At 49.7% G+C, this 18037-nt stretch overlaps 1 protein-coding gene across 3 annotated transcripts; it reads left to right on the top strand.

Annotated features, from left to right (window-relative positions):
- The first annotated feature begins 251 nt into the window (after positions 1–251).
- Positions 252–17922, top strand: LOC116432518 (sodium- and chloride-dependent transporter XTRP3). 3 transcript variants are annotated; one of them, XR_012999479.1, is made up of 13 exons: positions 252–2438; positions 8479–8711; positions 9036–9056; positions 9612–9833; positions 10044–10154; positions 10237–10478; positions 10564–10708; positions 11054–11255; positions 11328–11487; positions 11574–11736; positions 11842–12042; positions 12995–13062; positions 13456–13607. XR_012999479.1 is itself a non-coding variant. In XM_031989578.2 (13 exons), exons 2-13 carry the CDS (start codon positions 2189–2191, stop codon positions 13606–13608), a joined length of 2103 nt encoding a protein of 700 aa, XP_031845438.1. In that variant the 5' UTR covers positions 252–992; positions 1583–2188; the 3' UTR covers positions 13609–17922. The 3 variants fall into 3 exon arrangements, 2 of the variants coding, with proteins under 2 accessions (XP_031845438.1, XP_076227193.1); XM_031989578.2 differs by lacking the exon at positions 12995–13062 and having other exon boundaries at positions 252–992; positions 1583–2438; positions 13456–17922; XM_076371078.1 differs by lacking the exons at positions 9036–9056; positions 12995–13062 and having other exon boundaries at positions 13456–17922.
- The last annotated feature ends 115 nt before the right edge of the window (positions 17923–18037 follow it).

Raw genomic sequence — 18037 nt, 5'->3', positions numbered from 1 at the left:
CACCTGGAAGATCCCCCACGGGACACCACCGTGTACGCCGTATGCGCGTAACTATGTCGTCGAGTCGTGGACGAAAAGCGTCGGAAACGTTCGTCCATGGCGCGTCGAAGTTCCAGGGTCCGTTCGAGCGGTCGGTGCTGCTGTTACAACGCGAGCAGAACGGATCGCGCGGAGTCGGGTCGGGTCGGGTCGGGTCGGGTCGACTCCGAGTCGCGTCGAGGCTCGCTCGTTCGCGCGCGCGCGCAATAGCCGCGCAACGGTGGTTGGGTTCAGTCGGATATTGACGTTCGCATACACGGGGCGCGTAGCCGGAGCTCTCTTCAAGCCAGCAGGGTCTGCGAGCAAAAGGGATTCGCGCGCCGCACGCTTACTCGTCCGTCCGGAACCGGAACCGCCGCGAATAGGTGTCACGCGTCGGCAGCGAAAGAGAAGAATAAGAAGACGGGGCTGGTTTTCGAGAAGAAACTAGAGGCCGGCGAGAAAATAGCTCGCCAGCTGGAGGAAGGAGGACCGCGGGAGCCGAGAGCTACATGGCTCCGAGAACTCGAGGTCCCGTTCGCCGTCCATGCGCCTCCTGTCCACGTTCGCGAGAGCGCTGCGTCCGGCAACGGACCCCCGAATAACTCCGCAAGCGTTCTTCAGGTTCCGTTTACCTCGACTCGCTTCTCCGTGGAACTAGAAGGTTCAGGATCTAGCTACCTAAGTACCTAGCAGTCTAGCTATTTAGAGGAGAGAGCCCGCAGGCCGCACAGAAACGCGGAAGGCCACGCTGAGATGCGCAAGATCGCGCCGAAACGTTGGAACCTCTGATCGAGACTCGAGGCACTATCAGGCTTATGTTTATCAGGCTCGACAGGATCGGCGGTATCTTCGCAGGACGAAAGAGAAGAAGAACACAGTGGAACGGTGTCGCGGCGAAAGGAAGAGAGAGAGCGGTAGCATTGAGCAGGAGGAATGGTTCCAGGAGGATATTCCTGTAGAGACCGTGAAACGTGAGCTTCCCGTGCAGAGTAGCTAACAGTGATATATCCCCTTTCCTCTCGCGCCCGGACCGCGACCCGCCGCGGGCCTCCTCGATGCATCATCGTTCCCCATCGCGGGACGGACTGATGCTCACGCGTCCGCGAACGGAAGCCCCCTTGCGCCTATCTTCCTACGATCGTTCCTCCCCCGAGTCTCTCTTCCGACACGCTTCGCCGTTCTCGCGCCACCCTCGCGTCGCCTCTCGCCCACCGTCCCCGTTAACCGATACCATTGGTCCGAGGAGACGGAGCCAGCTCGAGAAACTGCGCGGAAATTGAAAAGCGGCGGAAATCTCGGTTGTCGTATCGATCACGCTCGCGTCTAGCGAAGAGCAGAAGGAAGAGAGATTAATCCGCGCGAGGATAACTTCCGTCGACTACCGATCCTTCGAGCCGCGGCGAATCGCTTTGAACCGCTTCCGGACGTTTCGGGACTCCGGGGTTCCGATCTCGATCGGTCCCGATTCTCCTCGAATCGATTTCCCTCGAGCGAACGGCAGTTTAATAAATCCGCGTGCGGGCCCCCCCCACTCATTCTCTCTTTCTCTTTCTCTCTTCAGCCCGCGATTTTCACCGTTCCCGCGGTCGATCGGGACGCGGGGAAGAACAATAGGAGCATTTAGCGACGCGAGCGTGGACAGGGTGGACGAGCAGCCAATCTCCCGCTCGCGGAAAACGTGATCGGCTGGCACGCCGCGTGGGAGACGACACTACAAAGGACACGCGCGTTCCCGTAGCAGCGCAACATGCCTTCCGCGTTACGCTAAGCCCTAAGGGACTCAATCTTTTCTACTGATCGCGCCACGGTCTGCCGCACGGGATCCCATCGCCGCTCGATCCACGCGGATCCTTTCCGCAGCACTGCCGTCGCTCGTGTTCTCGCGCATACCGTCGTCCGTCTTCGTTTGTTGTTGTTGTTGCTGTTGTTGTTCACTGTTGTTGCCGAGGACCGCGCGATCCGTTTCCTCGTCGATCCTCGACCCGCTGGAACCGCTGGTCCCGTTGGATCGGTTCTGCTCCGGAAAGCCGTTCATCGGGGCGCGCGAACAGCCTGAAGAGGATAAGGATAGTTGAAGAGGTTCAGACACAGGGGGAAGTTCGTGGGGGGCGGTAGTCGTCGGTGGGGTTTTTCGGGTTTTTAAACAACGGAGACACCGAGGCAAAGAATGGTAGTCAAGAACGAGACCACGAGGAATGGGCACGAGCTGGCTCCGCTGAACGAGAACCGTCAGCCCGGGCAGAACGTGACGATCGTCGTGACTGGCACGCAAAATGCCGCCGCGGGACAGGAGACCAAGGAGGATAACAGGGCGGCATGGAGCGGGAAGATGCAGTTCTTCCTCAGCATCATCGGGTACAGCGTGGGCCTCGGGAACATATGGAGGTTCCCTTATCTGTGCCAACAGAATGGAGGAGGTAAATCGAACATTCGCATTAATATTCAAACTAATAACCCTTCGCGCTCGGGAACCTTCGCGATTCTTCATGAAATATCAATGACGCTTTCCTCGTGAAGGCGAATCGATGCATCGGTCGAGAGGCAGAACCGTTTCGTTCCGATGTTTCACTGTCGTCGTCGTTATTACGTCACGCGAGATTTCGTATTGGAAATCTAGCTCGAGAATTTCCCTGTATCGAGCCAACCGACGCGACTCGGTCACCTACCGAGTGCGAAGAGTTAAATTGATCTACGCCGCGTATCAATTATTAAAAATTCCCGATGCCCTCGTCGAAAGCGAACTCTATAGCATCCCTATCCGCGTCGATGTCTACGTAAACGCGGCGCGCTATTTCCGTAAGCCACGAGCACCGCTTAAAAATACATGTCTTTCGCGTATCTCCGAAATTCCACGGAGGCGAAGTCATCCACCGTTCGAAAGAAGAAACTGGCTCGGTCCCCTACCCCTCCGAGCCCGGAAATCCGAGGAAGGAAACCCGGGCGAACGATAAAATCCTATCAAATTCGCCCTTGAACCCCACGGCCGCCATCTTCCCCGCGACCTATACCACCAGCCGATATCGCGGGTAACTCGATTACAATTCCGACGGAAACGTCGCTAGGTCCGAGACACGCTTCTGTGACCGACGGTTAAGCCTCCTACACACGTCGGAGCACGTTGCGACGATGCGTTCTTTTAGAAAACTCGCGTCAGCGTCGTTTCGCCTCCGCGGTTTCGTTTTCGTCCCGTTCTTCTCGGTTCATCGTCGACAATCGCACCAGTTGCTGAATTATTCCATTTACATACGTCGCAGCGTGTGCAGGGGGCTTTAAACACGCTCGTGCCCGACCGCGTAACCAAGTTTATTCAATATGAAACGGCCGACTATAGATAGCCCGAAGATGGGAGATACCGCCGACGTTGCACGGGGTGACAACGGGGACCCGCGGCTGGCAGCGCGCAGTTTCGAATTGCTATGTAAATTGATGGAAACTGGAGATAAGCTTGTTAAAGTCGCGGGGAAGTTAAGCAACCGCGAGTAATCGCATTAATTTCGGAAACGAGCTAAGAGGTTCAGTCGCTGCTCCGAAAGACATCGGCCGGTCGAAAGAGTGTCTTCTGATTCGATTTCCCCTGGAGATCGAGTAATCAATTATTAGCTTCCAGTTCATACAATGTAATCAATTGTTAGCCTTTCTTTATCGGCACCACCGTTATCAAACCATTGCAGTAATCGTCAAAACTTCTTCTTCCCCTAACTCCACACAGACGGACTCGAAACGTTCAAACACCTGCAAAATATCTACTATACAAAATAGAACAAAATTTCATACTTCGCATGAACTCTAATCGACTGATACAATCTCAAGGAAGCAAACCTCCATTACTCAACCTTTGGAAATTGTCCAATGAAAAGCGAAACCTGAACACACTCCAGCCACGAGTGTTTATCTTCCTCCAGATTCATAACATCGAGGACTCCGTGTACACGGTGAATCATTCAATTACGCCGTTTATTTGCAAATCGTTAAGAAAGTATTTAGAAGTTGCTCGGTATCAATTGAAACCAAAGTTGATCTACTCGATACCAAATCGCTTCTTTCATAGAACGAACGTACAATATTCTGTGCAACTTGTACATTCTTGTATCGCGCGGCGTGTAGTGGCACGGTTAAATGACTCACCCTGTATACACGCACGGTAGACGCTGCCCGTCGGGGGTGGACGACGAGCTAGCGCGTCGAGGGTGGCGGAGCCGGCTTGCGAATGAAATCACGAGCGTCAAACGTTACGTCACAGACGGAGGCCGCGCGGTTTACGCGACCGCTAAATCGGAGCACGCCCCCGCGAATTTTCGACGTGGAACTTTCCACCCGTAGAATAGCGGCCCCTCGGTCCCTCTGTCCGGAGGGAAACGGAAAGGGAAGCTCCGTGCCAGTGCGCAGAACCCGCAGGAGCCTCCACTCGCTTCTCTCGTCCTCGCCTCGGTGATTCGCCGAAATGACCCCCTATCGATGCTCTCGGGCTGACCGGGTACCCGCGTTTCTGGTTTTACTTTTCAGCACGACACAATTTCTCTTTTTCGTCGACGCATCATCCCTTTAACGATCCTTTAATCTCCGGCTGGGTCCTTGCCAGGGAACGCGGACTACTTCTCGTTGTGCAGTGGAGCTAGACCGTCTATCTGGAATGAAATTTCAAGGTCGTTTAATATTTGAAACTCGGAACGGTTTCAACGGATTCAACTGTACGAACGGAGTTTTCGAGTTTTCGGAGTAGCGAAGCTAGATTACGATTTTTCCTTGCCGCAGGAAAAGATTTATCGCGTGTCCACTTGAGGCCCATCCATCCAGTTGTCGTGACTTATCGGTTATTACAGAGTCGAGTGAAGTAATCGTTCAAACTGCGGTACTTTATGCAAATACGCATTCCCGAGAAGTAACTCGAGGGAACAGGCTTGCCGGAAGTTTTTGGTTTCTTCGGCGATGCTTTCTGCAAATGGAAAAATTCGAGTGAGACCGTTTTCGTCTGTAGATACGCGATGGTTCTGGACCTAGTGGTTCAAATGCTGAAGCTACGTTAAGTTAAGTCTCTTAACTTAACTTCGCTTAACTTCTTTTGGGCTTTCGGCGTGATCATTATCGTCAGACTACGAATTTTACAATGTTGGAGTACTTAAGTGTAGTTCGAAATGTAGAGCAGAGAAATCTTCGTAATTGAACGATTAAAGTCTTTAACAGAGAAACTCAATTTTTACTCGATCCTCTCCCCTAATCGCTGGAGAAGATCCTGCTTTCGCATGGAAATCCGCAGTGTAATCATTACTGCACTCGCTCCAGCGGTATACGCACCGAAACTGGAACCCCCGTCGCTGACATTACCACCATTACTGTATGATTGAAGGTACACGGTCAGTATCAAGCAATATGGGCTTGACCTCAGACCTCCGCAATCAAATATAGCAATCATGTACAGAGCGGTCCACGGAACTGGGACGTGTGATACCATCGGGCAAACGTTTCCTCCGTCTGTACGACGGGAAATCTCTTTACGCCTCCTCGGCAATAGACGCTTCAAAAATTTCCAATTTCTGACAAATCCAATTGGAATCCATCCTAACCCCATTCGACATCGGAAATGAAACTAGCATCTATCCTGGATCAATGATTTCACGAACCAAGTCAGAAACATTCGGAAGACTGATGATTCCTCAATCTATCTTTAGCTAAAATATTTTCAGAAGCTATAAAAAGAAGGGCTCTCTGACCTAGAAAAAAAAAAAAACGAAGAAACGAGCGACTCCCGCAACTAAAAAGATCACTCGTTCCATGAGAGTTTCGAAAAATGAGGGAACATGAAAAATTGGAGTTAACCGATGGAGCAATTGGAGCGACTGAAATGTCAGCCCTATCTCAAGGCGGCGCGCGTTCGGCGAGTGGCCGCGCGGACTTCTCCGACTCCGCGGGGATATCTCTGGTTCGCGAATCAATAGCGTAGGTGCCCCGCGTCGAAATCAAGCCGGAGCCTCCTCAACTTTCAATGGAATTTTCCCCTGTGCCGCGCGACACGACACGGGACGTCGAGGCCGACACGTTTCAGAACCGACGCCGACGTCCGACGCGCATCGATCGATTTTTACCATTCTATCCTGAGAGAGCGAGAGAATAAGAGGGGCAGAGCGAGAGGGTGGGAAGCGGAGAGAGACGGAGCGAGTCAGGGAGGAAGGGAGACGGTGGAAGTCAGAATGATAAAGAGGGAGAAAGATACGAGACATGTAATCGTTTAGCATCCGTAACGCGTTGATGACGGTTCGCGTTCATGAACCGAGCCTTCCCCATCGATTCTGATTAGTCTTCGCGGTTATCCGCGAGGAAATTCGAATCGGAAGCGATTACTTGCTCCGCGGAAGAGACGGGGGTTGAAAATCCTGACGCTATCCGGACACGAGCCTCCGATGTAAGATCCGATGGAGAAACGGGATTAGTTTGAACAGGGGAATCGCTATCGCAGCATTCCAGATTAGCTTTCGAATATTTCGCAACCCCTGCTAGCAACCGCTGCGTGATATCGTAGCGATTAGTCGGTAATCGTTTCATACTCGATTCTTCTGTAAATTATTCTGTGAGAAAAAGGTCGACGATTCCTTTAGATTGAATTATTTCTACGATATCGTAGAAATCAGGTGTGAACGAGTGGATTCGATTATCGGATTGTACGAGCGGCACACACCTGGCGGTAGATATCGGTTTCTGTGTTAACAATTCAACCGTACTCGCAGACGAAACGTACAACCCGCTAGCCTAATTTCCATAGACAGCGTCGTAGCTAGCCTCGACCTTTCCGCGTCGATACTGGAATCTAATACTCCGCGATTACAGGGACTGAATACTTCACGAGATCGAAGGGTTCGACTCTCTTCGGACGGTCGCCTGCCGAGGCATCCTCGCGGGGTGCACGCCTTGCCATTTGTCGAACGGTCATTATTTTCTGCGCTACAGACCAACGTCTATCTTGGAATTTCGAAAACCTCGGGATACGTTCACGAGATTAGATTCTAACGATTGAACCGTTACCGACGAATAGAATGAACATCGACGAAACGCGCGATAAGTGTAACAAAGTTGAACATCCGACTTAAGACAGAGCCAAGGAGAATTAACCCTTTGCCCCCCTCGATCGTCTGGGATCGCGAAATCCTGCGTCAACGAAGACCTTCCCCGAAACGGCTCGCGAAGCAGTTTTCTCCTTTCCTCTTTCGATTTACCTTGCACCGATGCAGGAAAATTGCAACTCGACTTGTGCGTCGTCGTTTGATCGATATCAGGGACGATGCTTACGAAACCATTTCCTCCCGGAGGAGGAGGAGGAGCAGCAGGAGGAGGAGGAGGAGTGAAGACGAACAGTGGACCGGGCAAGATCGGAAGGGTACGCGTTACGTGTACTTACGTCCGTGTACGTGCACGCGTCACACGATCAATACCGAACCAGACACTCGGGCTGCGGCGGTCGCGAACTAGATTGCCAACGAAAAAACAGGGGGTGCACGGGGAAACGTTCTCTAAACAGGAACACCAGCGAACGGGGAAGGAAGAGAGAGCTAGAGGGAGATTAACCCTGTGCACGCTGACAAAGAATCTCGACAGTAGGGTCCTACAGGCCCATTGTTTCGCCTATGTTTAAACCCTTTGCAGTCAAAAGTTTCTCACTGCAAGTATTCAGCGTTCTCTGCCGCAGAAGACATTCGTTGGAGATAACTCGAGGAGAAAGCACGCGTGAATCAAGGAGTAAAGATATTTTACACGATTATTTCGCGTATCGATGCAACGTACGATTATTAAACGTTAGACTTGATGATTTTACTGTATCGAGTCATGGAGAGTCGCCTCTCCAGTGCAAATTAACCCCTCGCCGTACTATTTACTTTCGCCGTTAAGCTCGTGTACCATTTTACTTGAAAATTGGAAATTTGATTTGAAGATAATACAATGATAATAGCAAAATAGTTTGCTTTGATCCGTGGGTAATGAATAACATGGATTGTTGTTAAATTAGTCTAGAAATCTTCATCGCGAGTCTCACTCATTGTACGGCAAGGGGTTAATGTTTCCAGTTAATGTTTCATCCGAGATCGTTGCCGAAACGAACGATGTTTGTGTTATGTAAACAGAGGATTCGAAACGTACCGGAAGTTCTCGTTCGAATCCGCGAGTAACCGAAGGGCCGAATAATATAGAAAATCAGATGCATGGGAAAATTTATTTAGATTAACCCGGTAGCAAAGGGGTCCAAAGAGAACGGTCCGCGCATTCATTGGGCAACAAGGGGTCGTAGGAATAAGAGGATCGGCCGTGGCCGAACAGCGAAAAAGGGGAACCACCGGACCATTGTTATTGTACGCGAACGAATCGGATGAATGAACGTGTTTTTTTTCCCCCCCGTTTTTTCTCGTTTTCGATGAGTGAATGGAGAAGATGGAAGATTGAATTATAAGGGGGAAATGTGTGTATTGTTTTCAGGTGCCTTTCTTATCCCTTTTTTCGTGATGCTAATCCTGGAGGGCGTGCCCCTATTTCTGATCGAGCTGGGTCTCGGTCAACGTATGCGTCAGGGTGCCCTCGGCGTCTGGAACACGATACACCCTTGGCTGGGCGGCATAGGGATCGCCTCGTGTATCGTCACCTTCTTCGTAGCGCTCTATTACAACGTGATCATCACTTGGTGCTTCTATTACCTGTTCAACTCGCTCGAGGTGAATATCGTTGCTCCGAGCTGTTCGTTTCACCGTTTCATTCTGTTATTTCGATGTTTTATTCATTCGTCCCTTTGTCACCTTAATGTTCCATTAATTCTCTACTTTGTTACTTTAATACCTTGTCAATTCGACATTTTGTTAGTTGTACACCTTACTTTACCCATACCCCGTGTCATTTCTCACATCGTATATCTTTCCTTTTAACACCCGATCGATCCGACCGCATTATTCCGTCGAATAAAAGATCAGATCCAGAGACACCGAACGACGAGCGTGCGACTAACATATACGATTTGTGTTTCACGCTGCCCGTTGGATTAGGCCGTCACGATTAAATTCGGCGTAAGTTGCCCGCACGATTACATATGCTACGCAGCTCGTTATCCGCATGCGACCGCATGTCACGTAGAGTTTGTACGACGCAGACAATTCTGCGAAGCATGTTTCAGTTGGGAATGCCATGGCCGGATGTCCCGGAAAGAGTCGTGTGCTCGAAACTCGTGAAACCGTCGAACGCGTGACGTTGATTGGAAATAAGCCAACGGCGGAATGCTTGTTCCGGGACATCCCGAATCCATCCGAGATTGTTAATAAATACTATTTACGGATTCTCCGAACGATCTCACGAAGAAACGACGTTGCACTCTAACTCTTGTTCACCGTAGATACGAGTCAATCGCGAAGCTAATTGCCTTGCTCAAAATCTCTCAAGGCCACTAGTTTTCAACATTCCTCGTGGTAATCATTGATCATAGACTGTAGAAGCAACGAGAAACCTTTCACATTCTGAGCAGTTGCAACGTCGTATCGATTACAGTATTATAACAATCCTCTCCGAGCCTTAGCATTAACCGTTCGACAATTAAAAGATCTGAAACACGAACGAATCCACCGCAGGATCCATTGCCATGGGCGAAATGTCCGGAAGTGGACGGTAAGCCGGTCGAAGAGTGCGTGAAGAGTTCAGAGACCGCCTACTTCTGGTACAGAACAACGCTGGACGCGGCGCCCTCGATCGAGGCCGGTCAGAGCCTGAAGTGGTGGATCGTGCTCTGTCTGCTGTTGAGCTGGGTCATCGTCTTCTTTATCGTGATGAAGGGAATACAATCGTCGGGAAAGGTAAAGAGACGCGGATTCTGCTCTCTGTCTCTCTCTCTCTCTCTCTCTATCTATCTCTCCGTTACTGTATTTCTTTTCCCGCGTTTGCTTTTTCTGAACCATCCTCCGTCCAAAGGCCAACACCCTCTCCCTGAGACTAACTCTTCTCCACGTGAACGTGGCCATAGTCAGATACTGTGTCGACGACTTATTTCTTTGCTTGATTTAAAGGTGGTATATTTTACATCCATGTTCCCGTATTTGGTGCTTACTATCTTTTTTATTCGTGGAATAACGTTAAAAGGTGCCAGCGCTGGATTGGCCCATATGTACACGCCAAAGGTAATCGACAGTTCCGCTTCTAATTCGTATCAGCTCCTCGGTTCGACCGGTGTACACTGAATCGTTGATTCGTTTCCCTCAGATCGAGAAACTGTTAGAGCCGACGGTCTGGCTCGACGCTGCGACGCAGGTATTTTACAGTTTCGGGCTAGCGTTCGGCAGCCTGATCGCGTTCGGTTCGTACAACACGCCGGACAACCACTGCGTCCGGGACGTGATACTGGTCAGCACTTGTAACGCGTTCACCGCGATTTACGCGAGCGTCGTGATATTCGCCATACTGGGCTTCAAGGCGATGACGAACGTCGACAAGTGCATAGCCAGGTAACGGAGGACCATAACGGTCCCCGACCCCCTAAACCACAGCCGGACCCCGCCGTGTTAACGGATACGTTCGCTTCGTTCGCAGCAACAAAGACATACTGTTCGAAAACGGACTGATCTCTCACCTGAACATCACCATGGACCAGTACGAAGACGTTGTAAATAAGTTGAACGTGTCCGCGCTGAACCAAACGCTCGGCAGGTGTAGCCTGAGCGAACAGCTCGACAACGTGAGGATCCAACGCTTCTCTAGCCTCGGTCGTTGACACTGGAACCGTCGAACAGTCGTTCAGATAACGGACTTTGAATCGTTCCTTTCACAATTGAGCTCTTCGCAGGCTGAACTATAACTGACTCTGTTTTTTCTTCAATTCAATCGTCCTCGATCACCTACGTTTAACATTTTTGATCTTTGAGCGATGAACCGAATTACTTCGGCAAACGAATGGCTCAATTGTGAATACCATCAGAATATCTTACACCGAGAACGACAGAGCATGACTATTCGATAGCGTCTAGTGTTAATCAGGCGGTGATCCTTGTTTCCGTCTCTTGATCCACGAATGAATCGCCAGGCCGCCGAAGGAACAGGACTGGCGTTCATAGTGTTCACGCAGGCCATAGTCGAGCTGCCGGGTGCGCCATTTTGGTCCTGCATTTTCTTCATGATGCTCCTCGCTCTTGGTCTGGGCTCCCAGATCGGTATACTGGAGGGTATGCTGTGCGTCATCTTCGACATAGACCTCTTCAAAAGAATAAAGAAGCAGTACATGACAGGTACGACTTGCTCTCCATGTAGCATACATCACGAAATTAAATTTCACGCTAAACCTTCGTCCTCCTCCTCAGGCGTTGTCTGTATCGTCTGCTTCTTCGTCGGCTTGATCTTCTGCACCGGCGCCGGAGAGTACTGGCTGAAGATGTTCGACAGTTTCGCAGGCACTATTGGTTTAGTAATGGTCGCCCTCATGGAAATGCTTTCCGTCGTCTTCATCTACGGCCATGAAAAGTATCGTCCACTATTACAAACATCTACCATAAAGCCACCGAGTAGAAACTGAAAACCATTAAACGCCCATAATGAAACCTCTTCAGGTTCACTAAGGATATCGAGGAAATGACGGGATACAGACCGGGAACGTACTGGCAGGTGACATGGCGGTTCCTAGCTCCCATAATCATGGTGTGCATTCTTGTGTCCAGTATAGCCTCCATGTTCATCAAGAAGCCTCAGTATTCCGCGTGGGACGCCACGCAGGTAAGAACATGGGACTTAAAATGCTATCAACGTCCTCGCCGATCCTGGACGCTGCTAGAGAAACATCGAATTTACGACTATCGCTTCAAACGTGGTTTATTTTAGGGGATGGCGGTGGCCACCGATTATCCGGGCTGGGTGCTGGCCATAGCGGTCGTGATCATTTTCGCGGGCATCGCGCCAATACCGATCGTTTTCTGCCTGAGGCGGTTCCAGTGCGTCAAGCTGGACGTTGACATCCATCAAGGAAGCATACGACGCATCGACACCACGGTCTCCACCAAGGAAATGATGGGCGACGTCGATGTGAGTGGAGCCAGGCTGAAACTTCCGCTTCGCTCGTTTCACCGACATCAACCACGCGCTCCTCCGATCACTCCATTGTACACACTTGGACGTAACGATGCGACGAGCTGTCGAACTTGAACGGAACCTTGAAGAGAAGTTTGCGTCGCATGAAAAGTTGGCCAGCGATCGGAGCTTCTATTTATGGTTCCGCTGGGCTCGGTACCGCGTTCCATCGTTGCCTTCGAGCACACATATCTGTACACGCACCAGCATCGATGTGCTTCCTTCCTCGACGATTTTCGTAGCTTCTGTGTATCCACCGATGGGACCCTACGAGTACAGAGTACGCTGGTCGACCCGTCTGTGTAGAGGAATCGTGTCACGTTGTTCTTCACGTTGTTTCCTTGTTCTTACTATGATCCACCATTTCTTCGACATCACCGATCGCCACTACAGCAATCGCGTGGTCTATCACGGAACCGTGTAATAAGCTTGATTGTTCTCTTTTCAAGATAAAGACACTATCGCGTCATGATTGCTGAAGCTCGCTGTACACTCGGCTAGAAAGTATCTATTGTTAAAGCCTCTTCGTATCAGTAACTATCAGCATTTTACTTGAATAAGTAAGTAAGAGCGATCTGCCTAAGACCTTCAGCCCCGAGTACAGCTATCGAAAGACACACAAAGCACGCCCATCAGTTAGCTTAGATTACGTAGCGATCATGGTGGAAGAGTACTCGATCGACGCACCGCGAGCTTCTTTCTCAAACTCGAGTAGTTGTTCACCTGTCTAATTTCAACCTAATAGAGATCCAGTTCTAACCGACTCTAATGAAACGTAATTAATGGAAATCTAGCTGTACTTGAAGACATACTTGATCGCGAAGAATAAAAGAATTTGGAGAAGCTCCGGGTGCGTCGGTCGAGTCGCAACGAGCACAACAAAGATTCACGTTGGACGTACCCGCAGTTATAGGTAACCGTCCGTTCGGTGTGCGGTAACGTCGGTTAATCGCTTCTTCCGTAGCTACCTTACACGTGAGTCTGTAGAATACTACGTATTACGGAATGCTGTAGCTTCTATGTGCGCGCGCGTGCTTCGCACTAGCCGTCGCCCGCGCGAGAGACCATTTTTCCGCTTGAGAATGAAGAAGACGATTCGTCTGAGCGGTCGTCGTCGCCTGCAAAAGAAAAACACGATATGAGAAATGTTCGATTGGTAAAATAAGAAGCTTCCAGCTTGACCTATCTCACCGGCACCGCTCTCTGTTCACTGCCAAAGTACTCGCCATAGATCAGCCTCGTTCCCCGGAACGTTCTAACACTCCGCCTAGACCTGTAGCTGAAGAGTTTTGTTCGTTCGCCGAGCGATTGTCGCGGAAACGCGATCGGACCGTTCAGAAAAGATTGATCGGTACCTTGGTTTTCCAGCTGGACGAGTATCACGACAGGCTCGAGGACTTCCCCGAGGAGGACGAGGACATAAACAGCGACGACGACAACAACAGCGCGCCCCCGATCACGAAGATCGTGCCCAACAAGCTGCAGGGCAAGCCGTTCAAGATGGAGGTGATGGACTTCTGAGCCGACCGTCGCCTCGCTGGGTCCGCAGCCTCTTCCAGCTCTCCCGGGCCAAGGAGAGACCGGCGAGAATCGAACAGCGCGTGAAACACCGCGCGCCCGTTGCCGGACACGCCAGGAACGGGGCGATCGGTGTTCCGCTCCGAAAGCAATACTTTTAAACTTCCGTCGAAAAACCGCCGCGGCGGGGATCAGAGCCGCGCGAGGCGAATTAACGAAAAGAGTAAAATATTCAGAGGAAGAGAAATCGACTAAAGAAACATAGAACATACCGGGGAGAAGGGGAAAGATCAGAGACGACCAACAGCGAACGTTCGGCGTCGCTCGAGAGCCGGTCGAGAACAGGTGTCCGAGCCTCGGCCTCGTCGATTCGTTCGCTCGACTCTAAGACGAAACGTTTCCGACCGGCCTGAACGTGATCCGCGACGATCGTTCGTTTACAACCACGATTTCTATCTTTTCAATCCGGAGAACCGATCGATCGTTCGCTTGTCGGATCTTTTGGCTAACGCGTTTGCTACCAGCCCGTGCTAATATACTTTATTATAAAAGACGCTCGGCGATTGAATATTGATCGGTGTACGTTTAAGAGATATTATTAATGATTACTAAATTATAGCGAGACTACGTTGTATTTACGATATTAAGAGAACGCGAGTTCGAAATGTTCCTTAAATTAAGATACTCGAGCAATAAGCTTGTCTGATTTTCATCGTGAATCGATGGTCTCTGTTACGTTGCGCGCTATTGTTATTTACTGTCATTACGGATTGAAGTTTTGATACGCCACAAATCGATGCCTCCGCTCTGTTACATATTTTGCTAGGGTTCTTTCGAGGGAAGATTCTTGGCAATCGTTGAATGCCCGTTAATTGCGAGGAACGTCGGCTGGCAGAGACGGCGGTGGCAAACGTGTTAGACAAAACGAACATCCAGGCGGGTAATTATCCACGAAGCAATCGAGCCGCGTGCACCCGCGCCAAGATTAGACTTCCTCCCTCGCGAAGAAGCGAGCCGCGCCGACATCAGTCTCCCTCGTTCTTATTTAGAGAAAGAGTGCCGTCTGCATTCATGTCCCTCGGTGCGAATCACGCGTTTCAGTCGGTCTTCCGCGTTCTCGAACTTCACTGAAAATATACAGGGTGTTAAGATATCGTTAGGGGTGGGAGCAGCGCGACGAAATCGTTCAGACGGATCTCCGATCGCTGTAGCTCTGACAAATCAAAGTAATCTTTCTGGCGTCTTGTACAGACCACCGCGGTGCATCTAGTACCTGTCGCTGTTAACACTAGAACTACTCCCAACAAAATCGCAACGATACGTTTCTCAAGATTCGGCCGGTATCCTCGTGCACGTACAAATCGACGAATTTCGTTCGACGGTATCCACGCAGAAATATCTTCAACATTCAAAAGCTGACTGGTGAAATTCACGAGAACAATTTCAATGATTTCAACTCGAATTATTATTACGAAATAAACATTCCACGGTAGATCTAGTGTTAAACACGAGGACGAATGAGTTTCGATCGTTTTCTCCCTGTTAAAAGCGCATCGCGACAATTGTCTCCGTTACGATTCCGCGTTTACAAATCATATCTCCTGATACCTATGGATCTCGACGAAGTATTTTCTTAAACGAAATATAAAATATCTATAAAAGGAATCTCGTAATTCTACGGATCGATGATTCCTTCGAGGATTGTAGCGTACGATAGCCGAGTTGCGAGCGATTCCCTGTTGTACCGGTAACATTGCAATAACGTGTCCGTGCCGCGATGGCAACGATCGGTTCGCCGCGCGTTATTTTTCAACCCTGTCGGAAGATCGACTCGCAGACGGCGCCCACGTTCCTACTGCTTCCAAACCTCAGGGGTAAGAGAAACGATAGGAGGAGTTGCGAACCGCGAGAAACCTAAGCTAGGGGCGAATTAGCCAGCTCGTCCAAATAGCGCCGTACGAGTAGGGCGTAGCGTACGATAGACGGTACCTCGTTGCGACTACGTATTCCTAGTGAATAGTCGGTGGAGACGATACAGTGCGACCGTGAGCATGTTCCGCCCTTCAAAGTCACCTAACCGCTTCTACAACCGACCCAACCTTCTCAAAGACGAACAAACAGAAGAAGAAACAAAGAAATCTGAAAGAACAAAAGATGTTCGAGCTTCTACATAGCTGAACCTGTATTCTACATTTTATATCTAATTTTCTTAACGCTAGAACTACCAGGTTGTTAATCTACCGTTTCTTTATCGTTGAGATTTCAATTGACATATACCTTAGCTTGCGCATGAAATCAAGTTATTCGGTAATTTCCAAAGAATAGCAATAATCGCGATCGAGGAATTTAGCAATGGATCATTTCGAGAGTTCTAGCAGCGAGAAATTGGAACGAGCAAGCGGTGAAGTGTCTTTGAACGGGGGCACGTGTGTCCATTAAAAAACTTCAGAGTTTTATGTAGTTGATCATTGCTTGTTGCTTTTAGAGGAGGAGTCGAACCTATAGAAACAATCTGCTCGTACAGAGGCGAACATGTCCGAGGAACAGCACGGTTTTGTTACCGCGTCGGGTTTCGAGGTAATTAAGAATTGTTTCTACAAGTACCAGACCTCCGTCGAACGAACGTTATTTATCCTGTTACGACACGCGAGGCCGAAGTCACAGCCAGAAGCGAATTACTTTAGCTACCATCCGATTTCACGGGCGAGCTGTACGTTATCCTCGTCCACCAAGAGTACTTCCGACTCGCTAGAATCCGATTACTCGAACGACGAAGCATAGAGAAAGAAGTTCCGTCGATTTTGGTGGTCGCGTTTCCGAGAAGCGACGGGTCACAGAATATTGTTTTTTTCTCATCGCCGTACTTAAAGGGGAACGAACGAAGGAAATGAGTCTCGCGACTTATCCCTTCGCCGAAGAAGCCGGACGTCCGTCGTTCGACGAACCGGAAATGGAGATGACGCTACCCCGGACGCCTGAGCGTTCGAACAGGTACGACGTGAACCGAACACACGAGACGCGACGCTTTGTGATCAATTATTATGAAACTATTAAATTATTATATTACCATTAAAACCGTTGCGCTTTTCTCTTTCGATATTTTCTCGATTCTCTTTTCTTCGACGATCGGAGAACCTGGAAATTACTCGTCTCATCGATTCGTTCATCCTTTCCTTCGACGACCGAAGAACCTGGAAATTATTCATATCGCTGATTCGTTAATCCTTTTCTCTGACGTCTTAAGAACCTATTATTAATCTGACCGATTCATTCTTACCGTCCAACGTTATCCAAGATAATTCGTTCAACTGTTTACGACTGCGTCGATCTAATTAGACGTTCGATCAAACCATTCGGTTCGCGTGTTGATCAGAGAGTACTTCGCGGTACGTCCTTTAGAAATACACTATCTCGTGTGTCCGGTTCGAGTGAACAATCCGAAAACGAAAGACCGTAGAACACGGCCGCGATACTCGCGAACTTCCGTCGAAAATGACGCACGTTTGCTCGACGAGGCCCGGCACGAGTGGCCTCTCGGGAGCATCGACGGCCATTACTAAACTGCGGATCCTCATGCCAGTTCCCATTTTCACAGAGCATTCGATAGAACCCGGAATAAAGAAGCTGATTTCGTTGATTGCAAGATTCCCCATGGTAAAAATAAACTAAGCAAGAAGTTCGTTAACTTGACATTGACCACCAGCAGAATCTTGAACGTTCTATCGATTATTCGTAACGGAGATGAACAGACACAATTGTCAACTGTTCGTTGTCACGTTTAAATTGATTTCAATTAGCCAGAAGTGCTGTCGCGATAAGTCGGAATGAAATTCTCGCAATTAGAACACGTTCTTACTCGCAATCGATTTACATCACCTAATATTTCCCGAACGTACGAATGCTGTGAACGCACGAAGATCCGCAGTCCGGCCATTACAGAGAATACCAACAGGTTGCGCGTCCCGTCCCATCGACGACGACGACGAAGACGACGACGAAGACGACGACGAAGACGACGACGAAGACGACAACGAAGACGACAACGACGACGACGAGGACGATTACGCTCGAAGAAACGCTATATTTTTGGCAGCGCGAATGCTCAGACTACTCGGAAATCCGTGTTCCTCCGGCGATAACCGATCCGTCTCATCGATCGGGCAAGGACCGTAGCAGGACCGCTGCCGCGTTCGTAGACATTAACAAACCATAGATCGTATACATAGCGGTGTATTGTATACACGAAATATCCAAGGGAAAAGAAACGTTTAAATAAAAGCTTATTTATTGCCGAACAACAACGGCTCGCCGGCGTTCCTTACCCCGCTCTAGACGCGTCCAACGGTCAGCCGCTGACACGTGCGTCCTCGTGCACCGCCAATTGTCTAAATAACACCGTCGACGCAATCGTTGCGCTATTGTTTTCGTAGCG

This window comes from Nomia melanderi, chromosome 9, assembly GCF_051020985.1.
Source record: "Nomia melanderi isolate GNS246 chromosome 9, iyNomMela1, whole genome shotgun sequence".
NCBI lineage: Eukaryota > Metazoa > Arthropoda > Insecta > Hymenoptera > Halictidae > Nomia > Nomia melanderi.
The sequence above is the reverse complement of the archived record's forward strand: the minus strand, read 5'-3'. Positions and strand labels throughout refer to the sequence as shown.